The 21,049-nt window shown below is 43.0% G+C and overlaps 1 protein-coding gene across 1 annotated transcript in view; it reads left to right on the plus strand.

Moving 5' to 3' along the window:
* The window catches only part of ANXA2 (annexin A2), a 52,720-nt gene that overhangs the window by 10,602 nt on the left and 21,069 nt on the right, over positions 1-21,049 (plus strand). Inside the window, exons 3-4 of the mRNA XM_059714792.1 lie at positions 4,684-4,783; positions 19,036-19,130. Coding sequence (XP_059570775.1) covers positions 4,684-4,783; positions 19,036-19,130 — 195 coding nt within the window. The remainder of the gene's footprint in view (positions 1-4,683; positions 4,784-19,035; positions 19,131-21,049) is intronic.

Here is a 21,049-nt window from a genome sequence, read left to right on the forward strand (position 1 = left end):
GTTTTAAAAGCCAAAGCCTGTTTGGACAATTCCACCAAGTTGAGTGTGATTCTGCCAATGGCAGTAGAATTGCATCTGTCTGCATTTGTTCCATCATTACTGACAAAATACCACAAAGCCACAATGTAACTATAGTGCTACTTTTGAACTATGATGTTGAAAGAGTACACAAGGATGATACCCCATTGCAGTGTCAGGATATTATGCCATAAAGTTGTGGCTTTCTCTGATTGTAATTGATGAGGAAGTGAATCTCACCGGCATGGGTCGATGCCAGTGAACTTAGGCCTAGGGTGACCGTAGATCCTGGTTTGGCTGAAACAGTCCTGGATTCTGTAGACTGGTCCTGGCCAGTTGATCAAAAGTCCTGGGCGGGAGTCCAGCAGAGATGGGGAGCAGCATGGTGCACCAGGAAGGCAGGCACTGCTGCTGCTGCGTAGGAGCAAGGTGGGTGGACATATGGTCACCCTATCTAAGATGCCATATCTGAGGTCCCTACATTCCTTGCTCCTGCACAGTGGCAGTGGTGCCTGCATGCCTGGCTCCATTGTTTGATCACCCCACAGCCAAAAAATCATCAAATAATTTAAGCTAGCAAATATATTTGAGGAATCTTTTTCTACATGCAGGTAACTGTGAGCTCTAAAAGAAGCTAGAACTGTTGAATAAGGACTTTATGAATTGGTTGTCTGCTTCCCCAAGCAGAGTGTTTTCGGCAAGGTAACCAGTGCAAGAAAGTAAAACAGCTGTTCAGGCACCTTTTTTACCCATTGGATTTTGTACTCTTTGTGTGTGATGGCTGCTATTTATATCTAAAGGAACTAAGCATCTTGGTCTTGTATAGTTCAGGGTGTGATATTTGTGCTTAATGCCTCCACCCTGTAGTGAGGAAGTAGCTTCAAGCATAAGAAACTGCACTGATGGACTGTCTTGGCTTCTCTTGTGAAACCTGACTTGGCCTGCTTTCTCCAGCCATACAGTATCCTGTTCCTTCTCTGAGTATCCTGGAGAAAGAGGCAGCTGAGCTGATGTTAACTATGTGCCTGTGGTGGAGTCCCTGTGGGGAGAAGGTTAACTCCAACTCAGCTTCCTCCTTCTCCAGGGTGTTATGGGTAGGAAGAGAAGCCATGACAGTCCATCAGGACATTCTCTTATGCTTGGAGAAGTGACTAGTGGTTTTGGATGTTATATAGGCAACACAGTACACCAGCCACATGCTGAGTAGGGCTGTGCGAGGCTTCAGACCGTGCTTCGGATCCGGAGAAGCTTTGGACACTTCAGTGTCTGAAGCAGCATGTCCAGATCAAAGTGCTGGCTTCATTAGGCTTTCGAAGTGGTTCGGAGCTTCCGAACCGTTTCGGAAAAGCTTCGGAGCCGCCTTAGAGATCCAGCCATAGGGTATAATGGGGAATCAATTAAATATCTATAACTTTGTTGTTTTTTGTCTGATTTGGATGAAACTTGAAGAGGTGGTAGCCTCTTCTGAGAGCACAAAGTCTGCTAAGTTTCAAGAAGATCGGTGCATGGGTTCAGGGGGAACCGCACCTCAAGCTGTGGACAAGCAAAACTCGTGACACGGGTGACACTGTGTGTTAAGGTGCAGCAGGGTGAAAGCTGCAGGGATGGTAGCCCCTGCTGCAGGCACAAAGCCTGCCAGCTGTCGAGGAGATGAGTGCAGGGCTTCTGGGGCCCTGCACTCCTAGCTGCTGACAAGCAAAGCTTGTGCAACTGTGTCTGTCTTGGGGTGGGAGGAGGGCAGGTAGACACTACTGCAGGTCCGGCTGCTAAGCTACTGTTACCAGTTACCAATCAGTCATGATTCACTCAGGGACCATCTCAATACACAATACCTAGCTAATGTAGCCAGTTAATTAGCAGCAATTAACACCTACAAAACCACAAACTAAGGAGAGGAAATAATCAATACAGACAATCAACTGCCCCAAGACAGAGACAGTCAGTTGCACAAGCACCCATGTCATGAGTTTTGTCTGTCAGCAGCTATGGGTGCAGGGCCCCAGAAGCCCTGCACTGATCTCCCCGACAGCTGGCAGGCATTGTGGCCTCAGCAGGGGCTAGCAGGCCTGTAGCTTTCACCCTGCTGCGCCTTAACACATGCAGTGTCACCCATGTCATGAGCTTTGCTTGTCCGCAGCTTGAGGTGCAGTTCCCCCCAAACCCTTGTACCTATCTCCTTGAAACTTGGCAGGCTTTGTGGCCTCACCAGGGGCCACCACCCCTGCAGTTTTCACCCCCCTGTTATGTAACACATACATGTGACATGAGTTTTGCTTTCAAGAATTTGGGGTGCAGTTCCCCCAAATTTTGTTATCCAAATCAGACAAAAAACAACAAAGTTACAGATATTTAATTGATTCCCCATTATACCCTATGGCCAGATCTCAGAGGCAGCGCCAAAGCTTCGGACCCGCTTCGGCTGGATCAAAGCGGGAACCCAGTCCGGAGCTCCAGATCAGATTGCTGGCATCCGAAGTGGCCGGATCAAATAGCTGCCTACTCACACAGGCCTAATGCTGAGTTGCATGGCACCACCTCCACACATTAGCTGCTGAACCAGTAGTAATGTAGCTGCTGAGAGATGCAGATTGTCTTATGGTTAGATTAGAGGCCTGGGTAGTCAGGAGACCTGGATTGTAGTCCACATCTGCCACTGACTTGCAGTGACCTCAGGCAAGTTCAATAGGCCTGTGTTTTCAGAAGTGACTAGTGGTTTTGGATGTCCTGCTTCAGAGATCTTAAAAGGGCCCTCATTTCTGGAGGTATTGAGCACTCTTAACTCAGAGATTTAGGTGCCTTCAAGTTGAGCGCCTCACAATTGGATAATCACTTTTATCACTTCAGAAATTTAGAACTATCTGCATGTAAGAAAAGGGGATGGGTGAAGGGAACACAGGCAGTCTTTGTAAACTATTTGGAAGTCCCCACCTAGTATGGAAGAACATTAGATTCTCATTTGGTTTTGCTTAACCTGTCCATGTGCTTATATTTTAACACTGACTGATGTCTTACTATTTGAGCAAGAGTCTCACTGAACTTAGTAGAAAGGTCAAAAGGAACTTGCATCTCTGATGACAGGGGTCTGCCTCCTAGCGTACCAAAACCAATATGAAACAAGCAGGGCCCATTCAAGAGCATAAGGAGACATTTGCTCCAATCATGCCAATGCTTTTTCTAAAGTAATAAACTGCTTTTCATATGAAAAGAGTGTAATTATTACATCTGGAATTTACAATATCCAAGGTTTTAGTTTCCCTTTCCTGAGAGCACGACAGCACTTGGCCCTTTTCCTGAGATCAAGGGGACTGCATTCAACCTTCTTACTTACGTGTACATGAGGAAGAAGCTATTTCCAAACTGCACATTTACTATGTGTTAATTTTTCTTATATCTGATAATGTTTTCTAGCACAGCATGCTATCTCAGTGTCTGTATAATGCATAGAGAGAGCAGAAGGAGCAAGAGACTAGATAAGATGTCATCTCTGACCTTGTTTTTTCAAATCCAACTCAGTTTGGCTAACCAGGTTAGCTATTCCAGAATGTCCAGCAGTGCCCAATTTAATCAAATAGTGTCCAAATTGTGCTCTGTGATACAAAGACTTTGTGTTTCTGTAAGATTCCTAAAACACATTTATCCAAGACTGCATTAGACCTTTCAATTTACTATTATTGTTGGCAGTTAAATCTGTAGATACTGGGAAATGATGTCTCATGTGGTGTGGCAGTAGGCCAGACTCTGCCTGCTTGGACTGATAGGGCAGGTCCTTGCAGGGATAAAAGAGGATGATTATTCTTCTTGATGTTTGTGCCTCTCCATCCCTGTAGCATGTCTCAGATTTTCAATGGAGGGCACAACTGGTCCAGCTGGAAGAAACTGTGTATGTCACTGTGATCTAAGTAGGAAGATGTACAGATAACAAATCTGTGTGGTCAAATTCACACAAGTTCCTTATTCACAGACTGTCCTTTGCTTTGGCCATTAAGGGTTAAAAGAAAAAATGCAGGAAGAGCTAGTTCTTGAGAAGTCCTGTTTAGGCATCTACCATTTCAGCTGGTGTTAGGTACCAAGAAATGTTGAGGGTGGGACCTGATATGTCTTCCAACAGAATAGTCCTGAAATGCTTTTTCTATTGAGAGACTCCTTCTGCTGAAATAAAGTAAGTGCTTATGCAGCATTTTAAAAAGAAAAGATAGGTTACTGAAAACTGCTGAAAATAAGCTAAAACTGTGTTAATTCACTAGGTGCACAAAGCACAGAATTTGTCCTATGGTGGGTAACATATTCATTGTGGATTTCTAATTATCTTTTACAACTGACATGTATCCAATATAAGCTATTGGCTTGGATTTTTTATAATTTGAAATAATATTTTCATATTGACATTTTGAAACAAGTTTCTGTCAGGTCCAGCCAGTTTTTGTACAGCTTTCTGTAATGATAAACACCCTGATGTGGGTAGATTCTGGGGAAAGAAATACATTCAGAGAGCCAAGGTGCAGTGCCCCTTAGGTGAATTTTTATTATATTAATAGTTTGTCCTGTCCTGCAGTTTGTATGTTTTGCATATACAGCAATGTATCAGCTTCAGAAAGGTACAAGAATCATATTGATCATAGGCAAAGTGTAAACTTCCTTTTTTTTTTTTTTTTTTTTTATTCCTAGCATTCTCTCCCTCCAAGTGCCTATGCCACAGTTAAGGCATACTCAAACTTTGATGCTGACAGAGATGCTGCTGCCCTTGAAACTGCCATCAAGACCAAAGGTAGGGGAAACTAGCACACTGTCTGCTGTACTTGCAGATGACAGACCTGATGTATAAACAGACACCTACCACCTAATCCTGGGCATTTTCTTTAGTGATTAGCGTCAGAAAATTGGCAATATTTTGTAGCATGATGTGAAACTTTTGAGCTTGTGCATCAGTCACTGAAGAACTGCAGTTCATTCTTTTTGGGCAAAGTGATGTGTCAGCATGATGTGAAGTGCAGGCTCGGGGCCTTGGCTAGTAACTTCAGTGGGTATCTGTACTGTTTATTAATAGGGCCTGTCTAAATGACACAGGCCGCATCTACGCAAGACACTGACTATGCAGCCATTTAATATTTGTATAAAGAAGTACTAAATAACTGTGTGGTAACTGGAGTTACTGCGCAGTAGCACCACTAAATGGCTTTTTGGTGATGCTGACTGCGTAGTAGCCTGTGACTACTGTGCAGTAGCATTGTCATACTTTCTGCCATGCAATGCTACTGCACGGTAGTTGCAGGCTACTGCACAATCAGCTTGTGTAGATGCACATGGCCACAGTGCAGTGCAGTGCAGAGACACCTGAGTTAACTCAGGTCCTGGAAGAAGTATGTCATGTTAACACAGTATTCTTCTGATTGTCTTGGGTATTTCTGCAGAGCACTGCATTGTGTTGTGTAGATGTATCTCTAGAGACCCCACTGCCAACTGATTGCCTTTTACTGTGATTTTGCTGTGTGGATCAGATCCTCTACCTTGGTCAGTACTCCTTTCTTCCAACTTCTGCTGTGGTGCATTGTTCTCAGACTTCTGCTAAAGGCTAGCCAAAAGATTTTCATTACGGTGGCTTTTCACTGAAAATCTAGCTTTTCAATCTAGTGAATTTTTTGCAAAGTGTCTGTGTTCTGTCAAAATGGTGGGGGGGGAGCGTTAGGGGAGAGGGGAAATAGGAAATTGGAGCTCTGGAATGCATACATTTTGAGTATGAAATGATGCTATATTACCTCATGAATTGGAAATTTCATGTTTCTAATTCTCCTGTATTGGCCACAGTCACCAGCTAGATTTTGTTTCCCACAATGCATGTAGTTCAGGTTGCACTATGACACCTCTTTGACCATGGGACTGTAAACAAGCATCTCATTTGGGGCAGTCCTAATTGTCTCAGGTTCTAACCCAGATCAAAACACGAGGAATGTGGTCATTTTACATATGTAACCCTTCCAAGATGCATTGCTGACCCTCTGCCAGAAGGTGGCCAAGGAGAGCACCCTGCCTGCCAGGCTTGCCCTGGAATAATTCACCATTCACTTACAGACCTACACAGGGGGGAAAGAAGTATTTGTGCATTTTCTCTCTTGTACGTCACAGGTCCTTAACGCAGGACAATGGACTTGCTCCCAGGAGAAATAGTGTCCGTTTACGAGACTGGCATTCCACTGCAGATAATAGCTTTGTAGACATGCACGTATTTGGAGTCCTTTCAGAAGGGGAGGTTTCCAAAAGGCAGATGTTTTAACTGTTATATGTGAATGAGCTGAGAACAGTTTGAATGTAGCAAAACCACTCCAACTTTAACCCTGGATGAAGCAGTGGTGCTCTCTTGAAACTTCCCCTTTTGAAAGGTCTCCAAACATACCTGTGTTCAAATCTGAACCACTGCTCTTATTAGTAGGGATCTACTTAAATCACTGTTTTGTGAAAAATGGAATCGACCACAGTATCCCAGGAAATCAACCAAAAAAGAAAAATGTGATAAAAATAAAATGCTGGCTCCCCAGTGGGAGTCAGCAGTCCTTGCTACAGTTGCAGTCCAGTCTTGCAGCCTGCCTAGGTGGGGAAGATGCCAGCTGGTGGGGCAGCATGAAGGGCAGCCAACAGCCAAGATTATAGCCACCCCCTTGTCCTGCCTTCCTTGAGGCCTCCCTGTCAATCAGCATCAAGGGATGGGGCCACTGCAAAATTACCATGAAATTGGCTGTCTTGGCCACGACTAAGCCATAATACTTGACTTCTGTCAGCACAAGTTGGGATAGGTCCCTACTCATAAAGCACTGCAGTAACAGTTCAGCTTTGTAGCAAAATAATTATTTTTATTTTTAATTTAGAAGCTCAGTGTTTTGCTCAGGAGGGAGAAACCTTTCCCAAATATTCCTATTACTGCTTGTGCCTGTCTATATGTGGATCCTTTGCTTCCTGCTGAGGCACAGTGGAATAGCTGTCCAAATTTTCCTGAACTGCAAGTAGAAGCGATTTAGCATCACGGCAGCTGACACGTGGTTGACACTTGGTTTAGTTGTCCAGAAAAAGCTGCCATGTGGACAGAATTCAGCCCTGTTTGTGGGAACCAGGTCTGGAAAGAACACCACAAACTGGTTACAAAAATACAGTTGTTGTATTGTGGACTACCCAAGAGGGGCCGTAACAATTCTCATCCTGCCCCAGAACAAAGAGTGGGTGGGGTTAGCGTTCCAGAGTCTTAGTTAATAGCAAAAACTGGGTGTGCCTGGAGCTGCTGAAGAGGTTTTGCCAACAGACAAAACAGAGATGTAAAAAGCTGAAGTATTTCTGAACTGAAAAGATGCTGAGTTCTGTATATCTGAACAATACCAGCTTTTATTCCTCTGCATTTGACTTGCTGTGAAATGTTAAAACAGCATAAAATGCTCTCCCTCCCTCATGATATGATATTTCCAAGCTAGTGATACTTTCTCTTAAGAGGTTTGACTTATTTGTGTAATTAACTCTCTTGCAAAAGGAGGAAATAATTCATCATTTCACTCCTACAAACGAGGTACAGATTTCAAATCAGAAATTGAAATTTGTTTAAAAAAACAAGGATGCTTCCTGCAAGAAATGGTGCATGATTGGGGGGAGAGGGAGTAGGGGATGGCAGGGGGTATAAACACAAATGTCCTCATATTTGGCATTTGTGTGGAGGTTTGCCTGGGTGCAGTTATCAACCAGTAGCATAACTAGAGGTGGATGAGAGGGCCCTGGGTACCAAGTTAGAAGGGGCACCAGAATCACCCTCCATTTCCATGTCCTTGCCCCTGCTTTAAGAGCAACAGGTGGAGTGGGCAGAGCACACACAACAGTAGCTCAGCCAGGACAGTGAAGGAGTCCTGGCATGGGTCCCTCTGCCTGCCGCCTCCTGAACACAGCCCTTGCCCCTGCTCTCAGAACCACATAGCCATCCTGCTCTCCTGCAAGTGTTTCCCTAGGTGCCAACTCTGTTATGCCACTGTTATGAACATTTAGCAGGACTGTCTTATATCAGTCCATTAAGTTATTGTAATTTCCATTAGCTATCCTAGACAGTGAAAAATGTTTTCCTGTCAGGAAAGCCAAGCTAATATTATCTTCTTTCAACAAAAATAAGCAATTTGCTAAATTTGTTTGGAAGATCTATGGAACATATCTGTGTAAAAGAAACAAACATAGCCTCTGATCCTCCAAACACTTCAATAAGGAAAGGAATGTTGTCATAGCTGTGATGGTCTGGGCATTGTCCGAGAGGCAGTGAGTTTTTTGTGATAACTTTTATTGGATCAACTGTATAGTTGGGGAGAACTGCTGGGCAAGCTTTTGGGCATCAAAACCTTGTCCAAGAGCTCTCCCAGTTATCCAGTTGGTCCAGTAAAAGACATAACAAAATATCCTTGCCTCTCAAATCAGGAAACTTGCTCATAGACTTTAGTATTATCTGTTATCCAAGAACAATCACTGAAAGCAATAGTGAGATGGCTTGTAAATGGAGAATTTCTTTATGGTTTTGATGTTGACCATTTTGATGTTCCATTGAAAGGGCAACTATGCAAGGGAAATTAAGTCCCGTAGCATCAAAACCCTTTCTTCAAGTTTTGTTCTTTACGGTTTAAATGCTTGAATGTGAAGTACTAACACTCAGTACTCTAAACCACCAGTAATCTTCACACTTCCTTTAAAACTGTGCCTTTCTGAGTTTGCCAGGCAAGAATTGACCTCATAGAAAAACTCGTATAAAAACATACTTGGAATTCTTTCTGTGAGCAAGCAATTGAAAATATAAATAAAATTGTAAGATTTGACAAATATGAATACTTTATCAAACCAGCATGTGTATATAAGCACTTAATTATCACAAAGTACCAGTGATACCTATTTCCCTCAGAATGAGTTCTTGGTATGGCATTTTGGAACAGATAATTATGTTACATAAATGGATTATTGAGCATAGTTCTGTATCCTCTTGTTTGTTTTATGTTAGAATGGCCAGACAGCTACATACTTCATAATAGATTAAAAGGAGAAAATCAAACAAGCGTGTTTCATGCAGCTAACCAAGCGTTCAGCCACATCATTCATTGTATTGTTCAACTTCTATAAAGCATGGAGACTATTAAAAGCTGAGGTTGCTACTCATGTTACTGGTTTGAGAACATACAAAATAAAGACTCTTTTCATCCTAAACCCACACCTTACTTTTGTTCCTGGAGCCTAGAAAATTGGTTTGTGAGAGTGATGAGAGAGATTATAATTCTCAGAACAATCTTTCACCTTGTAATTATTTCATAACCACAGTATTGGGATTACCTTGTGCAAAGAACTCCAGGAAGAAACATTTGGGTGTGGTTTTGTTATTGAAGGTTTTCCTCCTTAAACTTTGCTAAAAATATTAAGAGGGAAAGGACATTTAGTGGGCCAATCAGAAAAAGTGATAAAGTATTCCAGGTACTTCCCAACAGCCCAAGCACCCTGGGTAACGAAGCCAGATTTGTTGGTTATGTGCCTTTATCCTAACACATGACTTTATCCTAAATTAGGTACATCAGTTGTTTAGTATCTAGGAATGCAGGAGTCTTCTGCAAATTAAAGTGTCCAAGTACTCCAAGACCAGCATTTGATATTCAGATTAGCTTCTCAGCTTTTAGCCTCATCTGTATCTACGAAGGAATTTGTCGTCTGGAAGAAATGCTGTGGTATATCTACTGGGAATCCAGTGAATCAGTGCAGAGAGGTTACTGTACAAGGAAAGTATGTTGCTCTTAATCTCCATTTGCAGTAAGATGAAATGCTGGAAGTGTACAAACCATCTTTGTGTAGTTTACCATTCATGTACAGATAACACGTGCAATTAACATGTTAATCATTGTTCATGTTAATTTTTTTAGCGTGTTAATAGTGCACATGATTTTGGAGCCTGTACCCGGGCTCTGCTGCTGTCACTGCTGCCTCCAGGGGAAGCACATGCCCCCTGGATTTTTGCACAGGGTAGAGTCAGGCTGCCTCTGCAGACTAGGGCTCTGCACCCTGCTGCTTTTGCCCCAGAAACAGCATGTTGGCTGGACCGCATCCCTTGCCCACCCAGCAGTGGGAGGTAAAGCATGGCAGTGTGTGGCTCCCAGGGCAATGGCAGCAGGGCACAGAGCCCAGCCCACAGCAGCAGCCCACCTCTGCCCCACTCATAAATCCAGGAGGCACTTGCCCCTCAGGCTTCCCCCGGTGGTGTGCACAGTGGTGGAAGTATGCCCTTCCCCACGTCCCTGGACAAACCATCTATGGCTCCATCTCATGATCCGCCCTGGGGCTCCATTCGCCCCTGCTCCTGCCTCTGTCCCACTCCCTCCCTCACTGTGGGGACCTTGATCTGCCCCCCTCTGCCCCTTCCCCCCCCACACCCTTACCTGCTGGGCGATGTCTGTGCATTTCTGTCTGTCTGTCTGCACCTCACTTCCAAGCCACAGCTCCATCTGCCCCCCTCCCCCAGGCCTGTTGCTGCCCCTCACTCCTGACCCACGGTACCCCACATCCTGCCAGGGTGTGTGGGAACCCTCCTCCCCAGGCTCCAAACCCCACACATACCCACAGCCCCCCACACCTTCACAAATTCCTCCCACACACACCACCCCCACCCCCCAACCATACAAAGTACCTGCATAATTTTGCATCGCTTTGAATTTTTCTGCACATAATTTTGAGTTTTTAGCTGTGCAAGTAAAATCACAATTAATTGCAACTAATTTTTTTATCACAATTTTTTTCAATCATGCAACTAATTGTGATCAAATTTTTTAATAGTTTGACAGCCCTAATCAATATATATAGTAGAGGAAAAGTCAACTCAATTAGATAAGAACAATTCTAGCCATCATAAAATGGCTTGTAATGAACTGCAACATAGCCCCAAGTTAACATAAACAACAGTAAATATATGCAAGTTTGGTTCATTCCCAGTTGGCTGGTGTAATAAGCATGTCATAGCACATGAAATGTCTTTTGTTTCTACAGCATGTTTTACTACAAAAAGATTGAAGAATTCCCTTAGGTACCTTACCATATTCAGAGTAGGCCTTGGTCTACAATTTTGAGTAAAGTTGGTCAGTCAACATTTGTAGGATAATAGAGAGCTGTATGTGGCATAATATTTTGTATAAGCATCCAGTCCTAGATATCTGGATGTATATTTACAAAGTCAGTATCCTAATAGGTTTCTTCATAGAGAACATCAATGGCATGCTATAAATATTCATTATTAATTTTACAGTGAGCTACATTCACTATTGTAAGTGTAAATGTAATAAATATATTTAGACCTGTTTTAATAATGAACATGAATTTTATTGGAACTATGTAGTTCAGTAGAGAGCATAGAGTTGAGAGCCCAATTCATAATTAATAATTTATAACAAATAGTTGCCTTTTTCCTGTATGTGAAACATTCACGATCATAATGACTTTTTCCATATTTGTTTAAAACATTTGATTAATTATTTTTCTGTGGCTATTTTGTGAACAGTTTTTTGGGATATTTAAAATTCAAAGTTCCTGACTTTTCACCAAAATTACGAGGCATATTTCTGTTCCATGACTGGGTGGATACAAATTTCTCAATTCTTTGTCAGTGCTTGCACAATACATTTTAATACATTCATTTTATCTGGAACTTGGAGAAGGTGACTGCATCATTCAGATTATCTAGAAGATTGCATGCAGCTAGTCCAGCATGCCTATGCATGTAAATGGAATTCTTACTGTGTGGGAACAAACATTTAGTGGAAACTTCCTTTGATCTGCATTTAAGCAAAACCTGCCTAGCATGTTCTCAAAGACACTCCCTGAAGTCTACAGTACTACACAGAAAGACATTTGGACTGAGGGTGAAGAGTAACAGCCAAGAGTTACTATACTGCAGTGTAGTTCAGAAAAATCTAGGGGTGAAAACACAGGGGTCAGATCTTGGTTGCACTGAAGTTTAAAGGCAAAATAAATATTAAGTTTAGGGCCAGGTTTTCCCTGGATCAGCTGATGGGACTTCTAGCTGCAGGGGTATATGGTGTGCCTCTGCAGCTAGGAGGCCAGATCAGGACTCTTAGCTGTGGGCGATTGCTACTTGCTGGTGCAGGGAGATGGGGATTGTGATACTGGGTTCCCCCTGCACTGGCAATAAGGCGTGATGGGATCTGATAATTCCACAATTATGCCTCCTGCCATGCATGTGTGGCATAGCAGGAAACATGGTTGTGGGGATCACTCATCAGATCCCATGGTGGCTTTACTTTTCGTGTTTGCAAGGGGCCCTACAGGAAACTCCAGTTCACTCTGTAGTGCCTCATCATTTTCCTTTAAAGATGTACTAAATGACCAAACATTAAACTATTGGACAGATTTGGTCCAAATACTATATTTTATATGCAGTTTATATGGTGAAGTTTTCTGATTATAGTGAAATTAAAATATCACAGTCATAGATTTAATGTACTATCTTGTTATGGAGTCACTTTCATGGGGAGAAAATCCGTATCTGCTATTTTTCCTAGTTCAGAAATTCCTTAACACAGTGGGCCCATACTGTAAATTTATGGAAATTCAGAAGTGGCTTTTCTAAAAGTAAAAAAGTTAAACACAACTGAATCTGTTAATTTGCATGTCTGAGGTTTTCACTTCCTCTTTTTTTGCTGATCAAACTATAAACCTGCAAAGTTGTTATGGCAACAGTAGGTCCTCTTATGAGGGAGAGAATTGTCAGTATGTCAAAAAATTGACATAAAAAGTCTCTCAAGTTGAAATATTAACTGTATATTTTTAAACCCCTGAGGAGCTCTCATGTTAAAAAGCAACCATAAAATCCAAAGTAACCAGATAAGCCTTCCCTGTTACCTACCAATAGTAACATACAGGCAAAATATGTTCAACAAAGGAAAGTTTGCTTTTATTAAGTTGGTAAAACAAACTCTAACAACAGGGCCCCCAAAATCTTCTCCAGAGCTTTTAGTGTACAATATTTTTTTTCTTTTTGTTTTTTTTTTCTTTAGGTTACCCATTTGCCCTACCCTGTTTCAGCAGATATGAGTCAGCATCCTGTCCAGAGCCATTTGCTATTTAATTCCCTGCTCTGAAGTGCAAGCACACATTTTTTCATTAAATGCCAGAGCAATGAATAGACTTATTTCATCTGCAGAGTATGTGAACAAGAGCACGATCATTTGTGGGTTCTTTCTCTTGAGCCTGAAAACTTTATTTGCTGGTTTCAAATGCCAGGATTTTTTTAAAGTGTCTATTTCACTAAAGACTGGCTGAATGCTGCAGACTTGCTGGCTTGGCAAAGGCTGAAGAGCTCAGGGAACCCTTGAGTGTACACTTTTTATGTTGGGGAAAACAAATTCTGTTAGAAAATAATCCTGCTTAAAAACATGTTACTAGGTTATAGCCAACTTGTTGAAGAACCACCAGTTAGCTTGCCTTCAAATAAGATTGGCATTTTTTGTAGGATGCCAAGCCGATGTAAATTAAAATATATCAGTTAATATGGTTTTGAATGCCGATATTAGGCTATTATCCAAGCTCACTTCTGGAACATTAATTGTAATCTCCATCTCCCGAGAGTAGAGATGTCACACAGTTCTGATATTACTTCAGTGAAATTTGTGGCTTAGTTTAAGGGTTAAGAAATGCAATCTTCCTGGCTCAAACCTTCAGATGACTGAGAAAGGAGAGTGTAGACAGTTGGGTGCTAGGACAGTAGAAATCAGAGATGGGGGATTAGCAATGGTGTGGGAAGAAAGATGTTATCTTTGCCATGCAGACAAGACCAGAAGTGAAAGTTGGAGTAGTTTCAAAAGTATGGAAACCTTGTTTTGGACTACATAGTTTTCACTTGAACCAGACTGCTTGGAAATTATGAAGTGGTAGGAAATTTGCAAAAGATATGAGAGAGAGAGAGTTGAATTTGCATGGTAGATGAGCATGTTCTAATGTTGCTAATAGTTTGTGTGTGCTACAGAGCTGCTCCTGCCATACCTATGTTGGCATAGTAATGTTGTCAGAGACACCTAGCATAGATGCAGCATATGCTGGCAGAAGCCCTCTTTTGTTAGCATATCAGCATCTGCACCAGGTATTTTGCTGGCCCAACTACACAGACCATGGGGGTGTGGTCTTTTCCAATGCCTAATCAACTGTGTGTGCCAGGAAAAAATTGTAGTGTAGATCAGAATGAGTAACAGCATGGGATTGTCAATTAACCTTTTTTTTAAGTGTAATTTGAAAAAGTGAAAACAATGGAAGCAGGAAAAACGGCTGATGTTCAAGGAAACTCCCTTGGGAGCTTCGGCTCACAGACACTCTGCTTAATTATCCTAAGACAGTGGCCCTTTCACTTGTATAATTGATAGTATTCTCCTCCAAACAGCTTCCTCATGTCTGATGCTGCTTCTTAGTAAGCTTCTTTACTGAGCACTTAGTGAAGTAAATAATTTAGAAAAATTACACAGAGAATGATTCTCATGGATGCTTGCCAGCGTGTAGATAAGTTCTGTTGATCACTTCTGTTCCATTCTTTGGTTTCTAATATTTATTGCAGACACCATTACTTGCCCTATAATATGCAGAAATGAGAAGGAAGCTGTCTTGATAATACTGGTTTGGAAAATTCATGGTGTAATACAAACTTCAAACTTTATTTTTTAAATGTGGTATCTAAATTAGAGCAGTTCTGTTCACATACAGTTCCCCAATAATATATTCCCATTTGCCTCTTCTAAGCCCCAGCTTCTCAATTAGAGGATAAAACTATAAAAGTCTTGCTTAAAAAGAAGCCAGATGATTATCAGAACCAGCATCAAGTAAAAACTTGATAAAAGAACAAGGAACCAAATAAAAAGTTAGTTATTAGAACATAACACCATGAAAACCTTTCTGGCCACCCTGCCTGGTTGTCCATATGCTATAGTTACTGGTTTAAATTTTACGAGAACGTGGTATCTGGATATTTTCTACAGCTGTGGCATTCTGCTTCTGTCTGTGCTTGACTGGCAGGTCCAGACAGCTATGGTTAACTGCTGTTGAATATGTGATACATAGAGGTGCACTGATACATTGGTCCATACTGTATCTGCACTGATAAAAGGAAAATTGACATTATCGCCAATCAGCTTTTTTTGGCTCAGGGCAGGCGGCAGTGCTTGCGGGGAGGGCCTACCACCCCATAGGCTTCCCTCCCAGCGCCGCCACTGTCCGTCCCAAGCACAGCCCTGGCCCAGCACCCCACTGGCTCTGCCCCGGGCCCCAGTCCACCTTTGCCCCATGCACAGATCTGGGGGGCACATGCCCCCCATGGCTCCCCTGGGGGTGCGTGCAGTGGCGGGAGATGCCCCCCTCTCCCTGCGAACGAGCCATTCGCAGCCCTGCTCCCTTCCTCACTGAAGGGGCTTCGATCTGCCCCACCCCTTTTTCTCCCCACCCCTCCCCTTCCCCCCAACAGACTTATCAGCTGGACACTGCTCTCCAAGCTATTGGGCTGCATATTAGCGATCAGATTGGTATTGGCCGATACGGCTCGTTAATAATTGGCCATCAGTGTCAGCCCAAAAAATCTTAATTGGTACACTGCTAGTGATACAAACAGTTTATCTAGGAGCTGAATTGTAACTAGAGGTGTACAAATGAACGCTGAGGAATTGAGGGGCTCTGAGTCGATAAATATTTTTACTGCATACAGTACAATCCAAGTTGGACATTATTCCTCCTAGATAAATCAATTGTGCTTGTTAAAGTAGATGGAGTATGAAAATTAGATTGAAAACAAGATTTCACTTGAACAAGCAATATCTCCTTACCCTAGGCCTTGTGAAAATTTAACTGCCTGCCTACCGTGTTGGATCAAAGTACCCTGAACTAAGATGACCTCTAAAGATCTGTTCACATATAGTCAGTGTCAAAAATGCTAGTGCACCAACTATTTTTTTTCCATGTTTTTAAACATTTGTTTCCTAGTTTCATAGTAGCTAGGGTCAGGAGGGACCTGAACAGATCATCTAGCCTGACCCCCTGCCACAGGCAGGAATGAATGCTGGGTTCACAAGACGCCAGACAGGTGATCGTCCAACCTCCTCTTAAATTTGCCCAAGGTAGGGGCGAGGACCACTTCCCTGGGAAGTTGGTTCCAGATTTTGGCCACCCTAACTGTAAAATATTGCCTTCTGATCTCTAACCTAAACCTATTCTCCATCAGCTTATTACCATTGTTCCTCGTCACCCCAGGTGGTGCTGAGGAGAAAAGGGATCTGCCTATTTGCTGTTGATCTTCCCTGATGAGCTTGTAGGCAGCCACTAGGTCTCCCCTCAGCCTCCTCTTGCTGAAGCTGAACTGGTTCAGGTCCGTCAGTCTCTCCTCGTAGGACCTGTCCTGCTGCCCTCTCAGCAAGCGCGTGGCCCTCCTCTGAACCCTCTCCAGGCTGGCCACATCCCTTTTGAAGTGCGGTGCCCAGTACTGGATGCAGTACTCCAACTGTGGCCTGACCAAAGTTGCATAGAGGGGGAGTATCACCTCTCTGGACCGGCTTGAGATACATCCTTGGATGCATGACAAGGTATGGCTGGCCTTGCTGGCTGTGGTCTGGCATTGGTGGCTCAAGTTCATCTTGGAGTCAATAATGACTCCAAGATCCCTTTCTGCCTCTGTGCTTTCAAGAGGGGAACTCCCCAGCCTGTATGTATGCTGTGGATTCCTTCTCCCAAGGTGCAGCACCCTGCATTTGTCTACGTTGAACCCCATCCTATTCTCATCTGCCCACTTTTGTAGTCTGTCTAAATCTAGTTGCAGCCTCTCTCTCCCTTCAAGTGTGTCCACCTCACCCCACATCTTAGTGTCATCAGCAAACTTGGACAGCGTGCTTTCCACCCCCTCGTCCAAGTCACTGATGAAGATGTTAAACAGTGTGGGCCCGAGGACCAAGCCCTGGGGTACTGTTCACATCTTGCCAGGTTGAGTACAACCCATTCACCACTACTCTCTGGGTGTGCCCCATCAGCCAATTTTTTACCCATCCAGCTGCGTAGGCATCAATGCCACAGTCACTTAATTTATTGATGAGGATGGGGTGAGAGACAGTGTCAAAGGCCTTCTTAAAGTCTAGAAAGACTATGTCCACAGCAACATCATCATCCAAGGATTTAGTTCCTTGGTCATAAAAGGCAATCAGGTTGTTCAGGCAAGACCTGCCTTTGATGAACCCATGATGGTTGCCCCTGAGCATGATCTCCCCTGCAGGCCCCCCACAGATATGCTCCTTGATGATCCTCTCCAAGATCTTCCTGAGCACCGAGGTGAGGCTTACGGGCCTATAGTTACTTAAGTCCTCCTTCCTCCCTTTCTTGAAAATTGGGACCACATTAGCCAGTTTCCAATCCCCCTGCACCTGGCCAGATGACCACGAATGCTCATACAGCCGGGCCAAGGGCTCCGTGATGACCCCTGCCAGCTCCCTCAGCACCCTTGGGTGGAGGGCCTGCAGATTTAAAAATGCCTAGCCCTTCCAGAAGGTCCCTAACTACATCTGCGCTGACTGAAGTTCTGACAGAGCTATCCCTGAGATTGTCCCTACCTCTGGTAGGTGGGATGTCCTGGTCCCTGTTCAAGAAAACAGAGGCAAAGAAACTGTTAAAAATATCAGCTGTGTTTCTGGCACTTTATTATTAACAAGAATGTGGTTTTATTGTGGTTTCTGATTATTCCTGACGACTAGAGGTATGTTTTTAAATGTTTTTTTTTTCTTTTATCCAACTATAGGTTAGGTCACAGTGCAAGCCATCTCTTTGTTCTAACAGGGTATTAAAAATTAGTTAATGTTAGCCCTTAGTTTTTGGATTATGAATTCTGTAAGTTTGGTCGTGAATGCACAACTTAATTAGTGTATTTGGATATGTGATGATCAGTTGTTTATAATCTCATTGATTAGCAATGTAGAAGTATTTCATAGACCGTTATCAACAGAGATTTCAACTTTTCCACTTGGCTAGGGAAAGGGTTATGGGCCTGATACCTAATCCAATGAGAACTGTGGCAGCTGACTTGATTGGGCTTTGGATTTATCTTATAGAAGAGTCCATTTGCAAGACAGAAAGGTGGGAATGCCTTTGGGAAGGTTGGTCTGTACTCTCACATGACAGGTCCTATAGCAGAGCAGTAAGTGTCAGCTACCTGGAATTTAGGGGCTTGGAATTGTTTCTGTTAGGAGGCTGGATAATGTGACTATCAACAACAATAAATGCAAATGATCTCTTTGCACTCAGAGTGTAATTGTATTTTACATGCATGGATCTAGAAACTTTCATTTAAGATGCTACTGAACATTTGACTCTTATGTAGTGTAACTATTAAACAAAACTGGAGAATCAAGCATCCAAATCCCCTAGGCAACCTAGAAAACCTCATGCCCCCTATCCAATTGATGATTTCTGGAAGGCAGTATGATTAATATGATTCCCTCAGTAAATATCAAAGATACAAGACCCTTTTGCCTGTGGGCTGCTGAAAAAAGGGAACGTAGTGGCCTTTGTACTCATCGTTCTGTTTGGAGTACAGTTAAGTGCCCAGAGTGATCTGGAAAAACAACTGATTTAACAAGAAGCCTAATTTAAATCACTCTGTCAAAATTTCACAAGTAGACTGTAATGCATTCCAGTTCGAGTTTGTTCTACAGGCAACGTATTCTTGAATATCCTAGTAGGATACTGTGTGACTTGTATTCAGTCAAAAAATAGAAGATAAAAGTAGCACATCAGTTGCAGCCCATTTGTCATACAAGTATGCACACCTTCATTAGCCATCTCTTTGAAAATGTGGGCTGCAATTGGCTACACTTATTCTGAGGGTGTGGTGTGCTGGTGTTACCGATGATCCTTACTATGGATGTTGCTATGCTACATTTCAAGTGTGTTAAGCTGTGTTAATAATGGAGACCAACATGAGGGGGAATTTTCCATAACCTCTTGCTTATGCCTTAATAGGTGTGGATGAGGTCACCATCGTCAACATTCTGACAAACCGCAGCAATGAACAGAGGCAGGACATCGCCTTTGCCTATCAGAGGAGAACTAAGAAGGTATAGGGACCATCCATACTTTTATATTGTTCTACACCTTGTGACTAGATTTGAGGTGAATTGTCCTGCTGTCAGTGTTAATTGAACCCAGACCTGTGTCGGAAGGGAAAGGGGTGTAGCTTGGCTGAGGGGAAGGGGCATGGCTCAGCCCCAATCTGGTCTTTTGGATGGGGGGAAAGGCACGTGGCTTGGCCCTGCAGGGGAAGGTGGTGTGATCCAGCCCCAGCCTGGCCCCATGGAGAGGAATGATGGACATATTAATGGCCACAGCTCCCCCACTGCCAAATTTCCTGCCCAGTGAGGAGCCCCACAGGCCAGGTGCCATGGCTCCATGGGCTGCATTTGGCCCAAGGGCCAGAAGTTGAGCAACCCTGCTCTAGGAGTATCCCGGGGAAAACTCCAGGCATTGACCCCTGGAAAGCATGATGGTCTGAGTACTCCCCCACCCCACGTGGCTTTTTGACAGCAATGCAATCTCTAAAAGGTGAAGGTTCTACTTGGACCTGGATACTTCTGTCCAGGGACATTTGTGAACTGGATCCTCCATCAGTGACATTCTTGGAACTGCTGCACCCACAGGTTCCTATTGTATACGAGTACAGCATGCCATGTTGAGAGGCTGTTTACACTTTGCTTCTCACAGGAAGAGGTGCTAACAGCCACTTAAAGAAGCAGCTTTGAAAGCTGGTTGAGGGAAGGGAGGAGGGGCGGTGAGTCATGGCATGTCCTGCTGAGGCACCCTGAAGTAGCAGAGTTCAGCATGAGTCGGAGAGTGCCCAGAGGTGGCGGAGCAGTAGTCTACCCAGGGATGTTGGAGGACCTGGCCAGAAACCAGCTGCACAAACGTTCTACATTTTTCAGACATCTTTGTGATTGACCATTTTTATGGCCATTTTTATTGTGTGATAATTACTTTGCATATGTAGCATGTCTAAATTTATGGTGTAATTAACCATTTAATTGCAGGGTAGATGTAACATTTGTCAGGGGCCTTATTAACACCAGCTCTTACATCATTGCTCCCTGCTCCAAATAGTTAGTACCTCTGGGCCTGCTTCCAGAAATGATGAGTGTGCACATCTGTAAATTAATTCAATGTAAGATGGAGAGTCTTAGTACATCAAGCCAACTGTCTTGCAACCAGCCTATCATGACATTGTAGATATTGTTTTAAATGGTATCAATTTTGTATTTTCTTATATAGGAAGCAAAATATATGCTTCAGCCTGCAAAAAACTTTTGTTCATATGATGCCTGAAGGTCTCAGAACTAGTGGGAGAGAGAGGGTCTGGGGGATTTGTATGTTAATGTGCATCAGCAAAAAGAAATTTCATTTATTAAGTCAGCCTAAATGACTGGCAGTCAACTGTGCAGTGAATCATGCAGATACTGAACAAAGTGAACTCACCAGCTGAATTATCACTAGATATTACCCTGTCAAGAATATCCAGTTTACCAATCTGTTGATAAAAAGAAACTTATAAAATATGTAGATCTATCCATAAAATGAGCTTTGCTCACAGGGAGTCAAGAGATGTTCTCTTGAACAGTTTTAAAATCTTACTGTAATTGAAGTTTTATGTCAACATAAAAGAAGAAAAGTATGCATAGAGTCCAATTAGGGTTGTGATGAATGCATTTCTTTCAGATTTGTCAGACACCAACAGGCAGCCCTGAAATCTCAGTTAAAACTTAAATACAAATCCAGAGCCAAATTTGTAAAATTCTCAATACTTTTTAATACATGTTTGATATAGGTACACATTGTATTCAAGGTAGTATGTACAAGTTGACTACAGAGGTACACGCAAGAACTAATCTATACATTGGGATGAATGGACTCAACCACACATCCCCCAGACTGAGAGCAAATCCCATTAGGGCAATTTTGCACGTAAACTGGGCCCTGCTGAAGCTCT

The sequence above is a fragment of the Alligator mississippiensis genome, chromosome 11 (genome assembly GCF_030867095.1).
Source record: "Alligator mississippiensis isolate rAllMis1 chromosome 11, rAllMis1, whole genome shotgun sequence".
In the NCBI taxonomy this organism is placed as follows: Eukaryota; Metazoa; Chordata; order Crocodylia; family Alligatoridae; genus Alligator; species Alligator mississippiensis.